Below are 12,710 nucleotides of genomic sequence, written 5' to 3'. Positions count from 1 at the left end.
TGCTCTGAGCATTAGTTTTAGTCTTCCAAGTTAAAAAATGGTTCCAAAAACATGGCAAAAACTCCAGTTCACTTCTCATGGTTTTCAGGTGAGAACCTAGGGTCTTAGGCCTTTTTGTTTTATTCAAGTTGGTAAAATTTTTAATGATTTTCGGTCAAATATATACTAAGCGTAGCTTTTCAATTTATACTTTTTATGGAGAAATATTTACCATTTGGAATAAACAAAAACACTGTATTGTTTAAATTGATTTTATAATTAACAATTTTTCTGTAATTCGTTCTTGGGTACATAATATGCATGAGTAAACCTGTGAAATGAGCACAAATATTTGAAAAAAAACTAAGAGAGTAAATATTTGTATATTGCAAAAGTAAATAATTTTATTTGTATCCAAATAAATACATGTATAAATGATAAGGCTTTAGATGTATGTCTTTGGGTAAAACTATACAACCATATTAAATATAATTTACAAATTCCAATGTAGTAAGCCATTATTTTGGATTAAACAACACATTTATTTTAAGAAAGTAGACAACTAAGTGAAGTACTGTAAAGACATCAAGATTGTCTATAAAATTATTAATGACAAATTGACAGAAAGAATTTACAAAATGTATATTTATATAAATAGTGTGAGCTGCAGACGGCACACAAAGTAAGGCACTTAAACATGACAGAAAGAGGGACCAACAATCTTTCAACAAAACAATTTTTCAGGACACTCATTTCATAACAAAACATAAGCACAATGACATTTTATGCCAATATTTACAATGTTATTTAAATTGTTCGTGATATTTATTGCTTTTCAAGTATTTGCATCAAAAATAAAAAACAACAATATTGCACACAAAATTGAAATCAATAAAATTTCAAAATGTTTCTCATTCAAAAATATGACAGCAGTTAAATGTCTTCCAATTTTACTGTTACATGCACAACAATATATGCATGTGAGTAAATCTGGTATATATTTACTAATACTAATGATATCTAAAATATCCTAAATGCAATTCAAGCTGGGTACATCTTCAACAGACCGGTATGTTGTTGGGAAGAAAATGAGGTTTTCTAAAATTTTCATGTTTTAAAACAATAAATACCATCCTTGGTATGGGTAATGGATTGTAGGTGCCATGAAATCAAGATCAAACTGATGCGTGCCTTCCAATTGTAAGTTGTAAAATATATATTTTCCCCAAACAAAATCTACAATTCTTTTTGGAAACTTACACATCAAATATTAAAAAAAACCTCAATAATATCTCATGATTTTGGACAGTAATGAGACTCTGGGCCTTAAAACACAATTTTCCCCCAAATTATACTGAAGCTTATGTTTGATATGTTATGATGTGTGTAACACAGAAATGTGAAAAGCACTTAAATTTGGGAAAAAAATGCAATTTTGCCTATTTGGTTTCTTAAAAAAAAATAAAAATTATAGCGTGTTTGTAAGGCTTATCTTTTGCAGAATTTACTATGAGTGAAATACCTTAAAGATATGTTTATAGGAATATAAAATGCCTTAATCTGATACAAAAGGTTCCTACATGGCAGCTTGAGAAGCATTCTCCTATTAAATAGAGGAAATTTGTTGGATTTGGTGGAATATTGATTTTAATTCACAATAAGTGATCATAAAAAAGAACATTTTCACTAGTGGCGCACCAAATACAACAAGTTTACTTTTTATTTTATGCTTACAAATGATTATATTTTGTATTTTTGCTGAAATAATGTTGTAACGTCATGAAAACAACGTAATTTCACAGTATAAAAGTGAAAATTATTGAAAACTTTTATTGTTAATTTTCGCTGTTTGAAACAGTAAATCATCAGTTTTATTTCACTCATATTTCACTATAAACCACTGGAAAGCATAAAATAAAATATCAACAAAATACCATGCCTACAAAGGTTATCACAGATTTTTGGCGGAGTAACATATCACACATAATAGAACTATCAGGTAGTCTTTTCCATCTCCTCTAGGTCATCAGAACTCAGTTCCTTCAAGCGCTGTTGTCTATAAAAAAAAGATAATTATTCCATGTTTTAACCATTTTTTAATTATTTTCATTATTTTTCAACAAACAAGAACACTACATAACGGGTGCCAACGCTCGGCTGCGGGTGCAGTTTTGAATAAATGAAAGCTTGTCAGAATGTTTTTTTTAGAGGTCACAGTGACCTTGACCTTTGACCTTGTGACCCAAACAAGGGTGTGGCGTGTAGAACTCATCAAGGTGCATCTACATATGAAGTTTCAAAGTCGCAGGTGGAAGCACTTTGATTTTAGAGCCAATGTAAAGGTTTTAGCACAATGCCGGCGGATGACACGACGAGCTGGCTATGACAATACCTCGGGTTTTCTCCCAAAACAGCCGAGCTAAAAATAATAGTTGCATTCTAATAAATGAGTTTCAACATATGCCTGCAGATATTGGAACCAAAGAGTTAACAATTCAAATTCAAACTAGAGCTTTGTCACAGACGTGACGAATATCCCCACATGCCGCATTGACACAGGATATTTTGCATGTTGTCTACTTGAATTAGAGAGCGGACAACATGCTGAATGTTTAAAAGGCACTAATAGACCCCGTGACCTAGTTTTTGACCCGGCATTACCCATTTTCAGACTTGACCTAGACATCATCTAGATACAACTTCTGACCAAGTTTGGTGAAGATGGGATGAAAACTACTTGCATTAGAAAGCGGACACCAAGCTCAATGTTTAAAATGCATGAAGTGACCCCGTGACCTAGTTTTTGACCGGACATGACCCGTTTTCGAACTTGACCTAGACATCATCTAGATACAACATCTTACCAAGTTTGGTGAAGATCCGATGAAAACAACTTGAATAAGAGAGCGGACACTTAATACGGACCGACCGACAGACAGACAGACAAGCTCACTCCTATATACCCCTCTAAACTTCGATTGTGGGGGTATAAATATTCAATAACTATAAAACGTATTGATTTGAAATATAGTACATGTAGTCTCACATAATATATTTTAGTTTTGCATGTTGTTGCTCAGGTCAAAATGATATTATTAGAACAAATATTCTGAACAAGTTTCATGAAGATTGGAGAGTGTTAACAAGGTTTTACTACAGCCATATTTTAAGATAAATGCCCCGCCCCCTGGCGGCCATGTTATTCAACAGACTGGAACCATTTTTGAACTCCTCAAATATATCATCTATAATGTTCTGACCAAGTTTTGACAATAAATGTGTCTTCTAGAGTGTTAACAAGGTTTTACTATAGCCATAAAAGGGAAACTGCTCAGCCTCCTGGCAGCCATGGTTTTAAATCAACAAGAAACCATTTTCAAACTCGTCAAAGATATCAATGAGAAAAATCTTCAGACCAAGTTTCATGAAGATCTGACAATAAATGTGACTTCTAGAGTGTTAACCAGATTTTACTATAGCCATATAAGGAAAAATAGCCCGCACCTGGGGGCAATGTTTTTCAAAAGACCGCAACCATTGTCGAACTCGTCCAAGATATCATTAGAACAAATGTTCTGACCAAGTTTTATGAAGATTGGACTATAAGTGTGACTTTAAGAGTTTTAACAAGTTTTTACTATAGCAGTGTTATCAAGGTTTTACAAAAGCCATATATAGCCATATAAGGAAAAATGCCCTGCCCCCTGGTGGCCATGTTTTTCAAGCAACCGGAACCACTTTTGAACTTGTTAAATATATAATTAGGACAAATCTTCTGACTTAGTGTCATGATGAGCGGACAATAAATGTGGCCTCTAGAGTGTTAACAAGGTTTTAATATAGCTATATAAGGACAAATGCCCCGCCCCCTTGGCGGCCATGTTTTTCAACCAACCGAAACCATTTTTAAACTCATCTAAGATATCATTGGGACAAATCTTCTGACCAAGTTTCATGACAATTAGAAAATAAATGTGGCTTCTAGAGTGTTAACAAAGTTTTACTTAAGCCATATATAGCCATATAAGGAAAAATGCCCTGCCCCAGGGTGGCCATGTTTTTAAAGCAACCGCAACCATTTTCGAACTATTTCAAGATATCATTGGGACAAATATTCAGACCAAGTTTCATGACGATCAGAATATAAATGTGGCCTCTTGAGTGTTAACAAGGCAAATGTTGATGATGCAAGCCGGACAAAAGGTGATCACAAAAGCTCACTGTTGAGCACGTTGTACTTAGCTGAGCTAAAAACAACAACAAAACAACAACATATGCACATCATTATGTACTTATAAGGCAGATCATTGGAAAATCTGGCAGAATTCACGTGCTTGTAAAGCATTTCCTGTTTAAATGTCATATACTGCCCTAGTGCTAAGAAAACTGTTAAATGACAGTATCAGTAATCACGTAAAAACAAAAAGTTGATTTGCAGTGATGTTTCTCTAAAATGTTGTCATTGTGTTCATTTACCATTTTGAAATGGATTTTGTGTGGCATTGAAAATTTATTTTTAAAATAATTATTTATTGGGACAAGCCATAAAGCACAGAAGTTTAAAATCGATCTCATAATTTTTGCATCAATTCTCAGGTTAACACATATTTTCCATCTGAGTTAAAATTGATTTCCCATGTGATCAGCGTTTCAAGAAAAGATGGAATCAATGTCAGCTGAACTTGATAATTGATGCAAGAACAGTTTTGTGAACACAGAGACTGAATTGGCATGTGTACAGACAGATTGGAATAAACACTTTGTTCACATATTTTTAAGCCTGATATAAAGTTGTCAATTTATAGAAAATTACGTAGCACTGAAAAAGCATCAAAACAATAATCAACAGCAAATGGTTAGCATGGGCACTAACATGAAAATGAAATCAACAGAATATAAGCAATATATACATATTCTGGTATATATAAGAATAAAAACAAATAGTTTTGTTTTTAAGAAAAAAAAAGAAAAGAAAACCTCCCCATAATCTTACCGAGCCTGAATACGTGCACACTTTGGACATTTCAGTGGAACGAAACAGGTCTTGTGGAAACATGTTTTACAACCTGAATTAAAAGGACGTTTATTAGAAACAAAAACATATAAAAGAAAGATTGCAACATGAAACCAGGATTTCAACATTAATCTATAAATTTATGAGGCAAACTGAGGTAAAAAATACTGCTGTATTGAAAATCCTGCTTGAATATCATACATTTTATTATAAATATTCTGAAAAATACAACAAGTACATCAACAATAAATCGTTGTTGCTTGACGAGGATATAATTAGTTAATTCAACCACTGTGAAATTATTCATGCTTTGAAAGGTAATATGAAGTATATATAGCAAGTAAACTTAAACCCCACTTACACAACAACTTATGAGTCTTAATAGAAAATGTCTTAAAAGAGGGATGGCCTTATTCTTGAAGTTCATAAGATCACTGAGTGTGCATGTGTTAACATGTATATGAGTTGCAGTTCATAAGATCACTGAGTGTGCATGTGTTAACATGTATATGAGTTGCAGTTCATAAGATCACTGAGTGTGCATGTGTTAACATGTATATGAGTTGAAGTTCATAAGATCACTGAGTGTGCATGTGTTAACATGTATATGAGTTGCAGTTCATAAGATCACTGAGTGTGCATGTGTTAACATGTATATGAGTTGCAGTTCATAAGATCACTGAGTGTGCATGTGTTAACATGTATATGAGTTGAAGTTCATAAGATCACTGAGTGTGCATGTGTTAACATGTATATGAGTTGAAGTTTATAAGATCACTGAGTGTGCATGTGTTAACATGTATATGAGTTGAAGTTCATAAGATCACTGAGTGTGCATGTGTTAACATGTATATGAGTTGAAGTTCATAAGATCACTGAGTGTGCATGTGTTAACATGTATATGAGTTGAAGTTCATAAGATCACTGAGTGTGCATGTGTTAACATGCATATGAGTGTGCATGTGTTAACATGTATATTAGTTTCTTTCCCATATGTTAATTAACCATTTACCACTCAGATACATTTTTTGATGCAATTTCAGTCCCTTGGAAAGTTAAATTTAATTAAAGACCTTTCAAACTATATTCAAGTTTTAAAGGCTTCATTTCCAACCCTTAGATACTGGTGAGTAGCAAACAGCATAAAACCTGAACAGACTGCGAGTTACTCACATTTTCACTTTGCTTCTGAGTGGGAAAGGGTTAAAATAATGATTATTTAATTGATAGCGAAAATTGTCGGATTTTCAATACAATTATATAATATTGCACTCACCTTGGCAAATGCTCACTTTATCCAGCTGATATGGGAAAAGTATATCATTGCGGTCCCCACACATCTCACAAAAGAAACCAAAGTTTTGGCAACGCTGAAAACCAATCATGATGTTAATACAACATTTATACGTTATACATTTATATGTATCAATGTTCATAGGAAAAAACGTAATGAGTTTAAGATTTAGTTTTTTGTTTAGTTACCAATAGGTACAAAACTCTTTTGTTACCATAATATGTATGTATTTACATGTATGCATAGGAATTTTCTTTCCAATAGAAATATACTTCAAATAAAATACCCTGTTAAAATGTAACACTAATTAAGATACATGTATTAAATATTTGGTTTTGATTTGAGCTACATAAATATGTCAATGTAATGCCTTTTCATATATATCTCTACAAATATGTTAAGACATTTTAGTATTTAGTATGTAAGTTAATTAACATTGATGGTTAATCCATTTATGCGTCTAGAAAACAGGCCTTGGCAAACAGCGTAGACCCAGATGAGACGCCGCATGATGCGTCGTCTCATCAGGGTCTGCGCTGTTTGCTTAAAGGAATTTCTGTAAGAAATATTCTAAATATAGAAATAAATATATTAGACATCCCTACTTTTGGAAATAAATTGATCTAATTAAGAAGGATGGGAGAGTCCACTAGGCATAAATGGGTTAATACATGTGAGAACAATAAGTAACACTTACACTACAATTTTCCACATGGTCTATCCCGTCAGTAGCCAGCTGTCTCTGTTTAATATACACTTGGCTTGTGGTCCGAGACTTCATCTGCAACAGCATTCACACATTCCCACTTAGATACGTATTTTGACGCATTTGTAGTCCCATAGAAAGTTGAATTGAGTTAAAGACCTTTCTAACTAGATTTAAGTTTTTAAGGCTTCATTTCAAACCCTTAGATACTGATGAGCAGCAAACAGCATAAAACCTGAACAGACTGCGAGTCACTCTCCCCCTAACCTGCTGCAGTGAAACTTAAAGCCTTCACGATCAATGCTGCATTTGAACTTATTATCTCTAGGTCATACCTACAATATAGTGATGTGGTTCCTTTAGGAACGCAAAAACAATGAATAGTTTTCAATTTGTTCAATGTTATGTTCAAGTTGTTAATTGCATGGTCAATTGAAGTTCTAAAACAAGCCTTATTTATACAACAAAGTTGATGTAGTTTGACCTCAACCTCTTAGAATGATCTTAACCTTGAAGGAAGGAACATGGTTTTTGTGTGCCATAGCAGATCAGATCAGCAGATCAGTAGATAAATGTGAGCTCTTTCATGTTTTCTAACCCATAACAAACACGAACAAGTAAATACTCATGTGTACAAATAAACATACATATTAGAAGAATTTAATTAAATGAAAAGTATGATCTTTTTCTGCTGAAATGATCTTGAATATTGTGTTATATTGACCTGTACCTACTAAAAAGTTCCTTAAAATAAAAACTACCAATTTCTAATGGAGCCGTGTTTTTGCAAAATGTATTGGTGTAGTTACTCTGATGCACCTTTTATCTGTTGTTCAGAGTGGCGTACAACATACCAATATGAGATCATTGAGTGTGTACAACATACCGATATGAGATCATTGAGTGTGTACAACATACCGATATGAGATCATTGAGTGTGTACAACATACCTATATGAGATCATTGAGTGTGTACAACATACCGATATGAGATCATTGAGTGTGTACAACATACCGTTATGAGATCATTGAGTGTGTACAACATACCGTTATGAGATCATTGAGTGTGTACAACGTACCGATATGAGATCATTGAGTGTGTACAACGTGCCGATATGAGATCATTGAGTGTGTACAACGTACCGATATGAGATCATTGAGTGTGTACAACATACCGATATGAGATCATTGAGTGTGTACAACGTACCAATACGAGATCATTGAGTGTGCACAACATACCAATATGAGATCATTTAGTGTGTACAACATACCGATATGGGATCATTTAGTGTGTACAACATACCGATATGAGATCATCGAGTGCGTACAACATACCGATATGAGATCACTGAGTGTGTACAACATACCGATATGAGATCATTGAGTGTGTACAACGTACCGATATTAGATCATTCAGTGTGTACAACGTACCGATATGAGGTCATTGAATGTGTACAACATACCAATATGAGATCATTGAGTGTGTACAATGTACCGATATGAGATCATTGAGTGTGTACAACATACCGATATGAGATCATTGAGTGTGTACAACATACCAATATGAGATCATTGAGTGTGTACAACATACCGATATGAGATCATTGAGTGTGTACAGATGCACATCCTCCAGCCAGTAACGTGGAAGTCTGTTTATATCTTCCATAAGGCTGTAAATATATGTAGAAATTACCTTTTTTTCATCCATAATTTAAAAACATCTAAAAAACCAATAGTCTCGAACAAAACATGTACTCTCTATACAGGGCTTATAATGTGGCCAATGTGAACATTTACAGAATATAACACTGGTTTACATATAATAATATATAATTTCATTTGTTATATGAACAATTACATAATATTAAAGGTTACTTCGAAACATGCAAGTACACATACTAACACTCATTTTAATGAATATCCATCAATAGGGTGCATCAACTACCGGTACTGTAAACATCCCAGTGACACACAGACAAATGCTCAGATATTTTTGGTAAATCATTGCATATAATAGCTACCGTAATTACTCTAAGTTTTCTGACACTTAAAAGTAGTTTTTAAAAATTTGTGTCGAAAAATAAGATATGAAAAATATTTTAAAAAAATACAAGTGTCCGAAAATTTAGAGACAGATATGTTATGTTTGTTTGTCAATAACTATACTGAAATAAAACAAATTAATAAATGTGCAATAATTGTATTGTGTTGTTCTCTTCTTTCTCTTCTTAAACAAGATGTGTTTGTGAAACACAATGTCCCCCTATATGACGTTTGACATTGAAGGATGACCTTGACCTTGACCCTTCACCACTCAAAATGTGCAGCTCCACGAGATACACATGCATGTCAAATATAAAATTGCTAGCTTCAATATTGCAGAAGTTACATTACATGAGCAATTTTGACCCATATATTTGACCTAGAAGGATGACCTTGACCTTTCACCACTCAAAATGTGCAGCTCCATGAGATACACATGCATGCCAAATATCAAGTTGCTATCTTCAATATTGCAAAAGTATTAATAAAATAAGCGATTTGGGCCACATATATTTGACCTCTGACCTTGAAGGATGACCTTGACCTTGACCTTTCACCACTCAAAATTTGCAGCTCCATAAGTTACACATGCATGCCAAATATCAAGTTGCTATCTTCAATATTGCAAAAGTATTCATAAAATAAGCGATTACGGCCACATATATTTGACCTCTGACCTTGAAGGATGACCTAGACCTTGACCTTTCACCACTCAAAATGTGCAGCTCCATGAGATACACATGCATGCCAAATATCAAGTTGCTATCTTCAATATTGCAAAAGTATTCATAAAATGAGCGATTTTGGCCACATATATTTGACCTCTGACCTTGAAGGATGACCTTGACCTTGACCTTTCACCACTCAAAATGTACAGCTCCATGAGATACACATGCATGCCAAATATCAAGTTGCTATCTTCAATATTGCAAAAGTTATTGCAAAATGTTAAAGTTGGCGCAAACCAACCAAGAGACCATAGTGGGGGACATAAAAAATACAACTTCACTTTTGTGCATTCTCCTACCTGAAATAGTATATAATAAAAAACAACAACCATACTGCTTCCTGAATCCGATATCATTTCAAATGCACTTGGGTGACACCATTGTTTATTACTGGCATACAAGTAATCTACCCAATAATGCAATTGTAATGGTCCATTGTCCTCAGAGCATTCACATGCCAGGTTTTATGACCTTGATCCAGTTCTAAATATCCATGATGGGAATGTCCCCAGATAAGCGAAAACAGGGCAGAAATCTGGTCAAATAGTGCTGTAAAATATACTGTCCAAAAAATTACATACAGTGCAAGTGCTGTAAATATTGGAATAGAACCACTATAGGCTGTTACATGTACATGCAAAATGCCAAACCACTGGGTCTTCTATATACATATAGGGAAAACAAGTTACTCCAGGGCAGGGCTAATACCGACCCCAAGGTCATGATTAATTTTTTTTTATAGGACCACCATACAGTGTTATATGCCATATGCCAATACTCTGAACCTTGCAGTTTTAACAGATAAGATTTTAAAAAGGTCTCACTACCTACAAGATGTCCAGACAAGATTTTTGAAGTTTCCTCTATATACATATGAGGGTGACAAATTAGCTCAAAGCAGGGCAAATTTGAACCCTAGTGACATAATTTGAATAAACTTGGTAGAGAACCTACATATAATGTTACATAACAAATATCATAAACCTGTCACTTTAAAGGAGATTTCAAAGTCATTCTGCAATTTAAGTCTAAGGAATTCATGTGACCTCTTGGGCATCACAATTTTCACGCCAGGGGCAGACTTGAACAAAGTAGGTAGAGGACCACTAAACAATCTTACATTCCAAATATGAAAGCCCTGACGATAGTATGTTTTCATTTAAAAAATATATTTTAAGCGTTGGTGACCTACATATACAATTGACTGTTATGATTGAATAAACTTAGAAATAGTGTTACCCAAAGATCATTCCTGTGAAATTTAATTAAAATCTAACAAACAATTCAGGAGAAGAAATTGTTAAAAAAAACACTAAACGCACATAAACACAGATGTCATACAAAACATTTTCCCCAATGCATCCCATGATCACTATGGGCTCAGGTGAGCTAAAAACTAGAAATTGTCACAGTCTGCTACTTTTGAAGAATAACCCATGACACCCCATGTAGTTATTTGTAGTTTGATATTTCTAACAATAACTAGAGAATTTTTACAGATGTGACGAATAACCCCACATGCCGCATTGAGACAGAATATTTTGCATGTTGTCTTCACAAAAAACAGCGGACACTATGCTCAATGTTTAAAATGCACGAAGTGACCCCATGACCTAGTTTTTGACCCGACATGGCCCATGTTGGAACTAGAGAATTTTTACAGATGTGACGAATACCCCCACATGCCGCATTGAGACAGAATATTTTGCATGTTGTCTTCACAAAAAACAGCGGACACTATGCTCAATGTTTAAAATGCACGAAGTGACCCCATGACCTAGTTTTTGACCCGACATGGCCCATGTTGGAACTTGACCTACATCATCTAGATACAACTTCTGACCAAGTTTGGTGAAGATCGAATGAAAACAATTTAACTACTTGAATTAGAGAGCGGACACCATGCTGAATGTTAAAACACGCACTAAGTGACCCCGTGACCTAGTTTTTGATCTGGCATGACCCATGATTGAACTTGGCCTTAAGATCATTTAGATAAAACTTCTGACCAAGTTTGGTGAAGATCAGATGAAAACAACTTGAATTAGAGCGCCAACACCATGCTGAATGCTAAAAAACACACTAAGTTTTGACCTGCCATGACCCATGTTCGAACTTGGCCTAGACATCATCTAGATACAACTTCTGACCAAGTTTGGTGAATCTTGGATGAAAACTACTTGAATTAGAGAGCGGACACCATGCTCAATGTTTAAAACACACTAAGTGACCCCGTGACCTAGTTTTTGACCCAGCATGACCCATATTCGAACTTGACCTGGACATCATCTAGATACAACATCTGACCAAGTTTGGTGAAAATCCGATGAAAACAACTTGAACTAGAAATGGCGCGGCAGAGGCCGACGCGTATCCCCACGCCGAATGTTTGACCTAGGTGTGCCCCAGGGTTGGTAATGGGGCCATGTATAGTTGAGATTGACCATATTGTCATAAGAGAAGTTCAGTATCAATTTGAAGTGAATCGGTGTAGAAAAGAAGAAATTATAGTAAAAGGCAATTTTGGGTGGGTGTGGTCTATGTGGGTGGGGCGCCCCAGGGTTGGTAATGGGGCCATGCATAGTTGAGATTGACTGCATTGTCATAAGAGAAGTTCAATATCAATTTGAAGTGAATCGGTGTAGAAATGAAGAAATTATAGTAAAGGCAATTTTGGGTGGGTGTGGTCTATGTGGGCGGGGCCCCAGGGTTGGTTATGGGGCCATGCATAGTTGAGATTGACCCTAATGTCATAAGAGAAGTTCAGTATCAATTTGAAGTGAATCCGTGTAGAAATGAAAAAATTATAGTAAATGGAATTTTTTGGTGGGTGTGGCCTATGTGGGCGGGCGCCCCAGGGTTGGGATTGGGGCCATGCATAGTTGAGATTGACCCTAATGTCATAACAAAAGTTCAGTATCAATTTGAAGTGAATCCGTGTAGAAAT

At 34.8% G+C, this 12,710-nt stretch overlaps 1 protein-coding gene across 1 annotated transcript in view; it reads right to left on the bottom strand.

Moving 5' to 3' along the window:
* Positions 1–237: 237 nt before the first annotated feature.
* LOC127878918 (run domain Beclin-1-interacting and cysteine-rich domain-containing protein-like) overlaps positions 238–12,710 on the bottom strand; it is an 84,006-nt gene continuing 71,533 nt past the window's right edge. Inside the window, 5 exon segments of the mRNA XM_052425474.1 lie at positions 238–2,035; positions 4,973–5,045; positions 6,270–6,363; positions 6,985–7,068; positions 8,584–8,662. Coding sequence (XP_052281434.1) covers positions 1,975–2,035; positions 4,973–5,045; positions 6,270–6,363; positions 6,985–7,068; positions 8,584–8,662 — 391 coding nt within the window. The 3' untranslated portion in view covers positions 238–1,974.

Source organism: Dreissena polymorpha, chromosome 4 (genome assembly GCF_020536995.1).
Source record: "Dreissena polymorpha isolate Duluth1 chromosome 4, UMN_Dpol_1.0, whole genome shotgun sequence".
Classification (NCBI taxonomy): domain Eukaryota; kingdom Metazoa; phylum Mollusca; class Bivalvia; order Myida; family Dreissenidae; genus Dreissena; species Dreissena polymorpha.
This window is presented reverse-complemented; position numbering and strand designations above follow the sequence as displayed.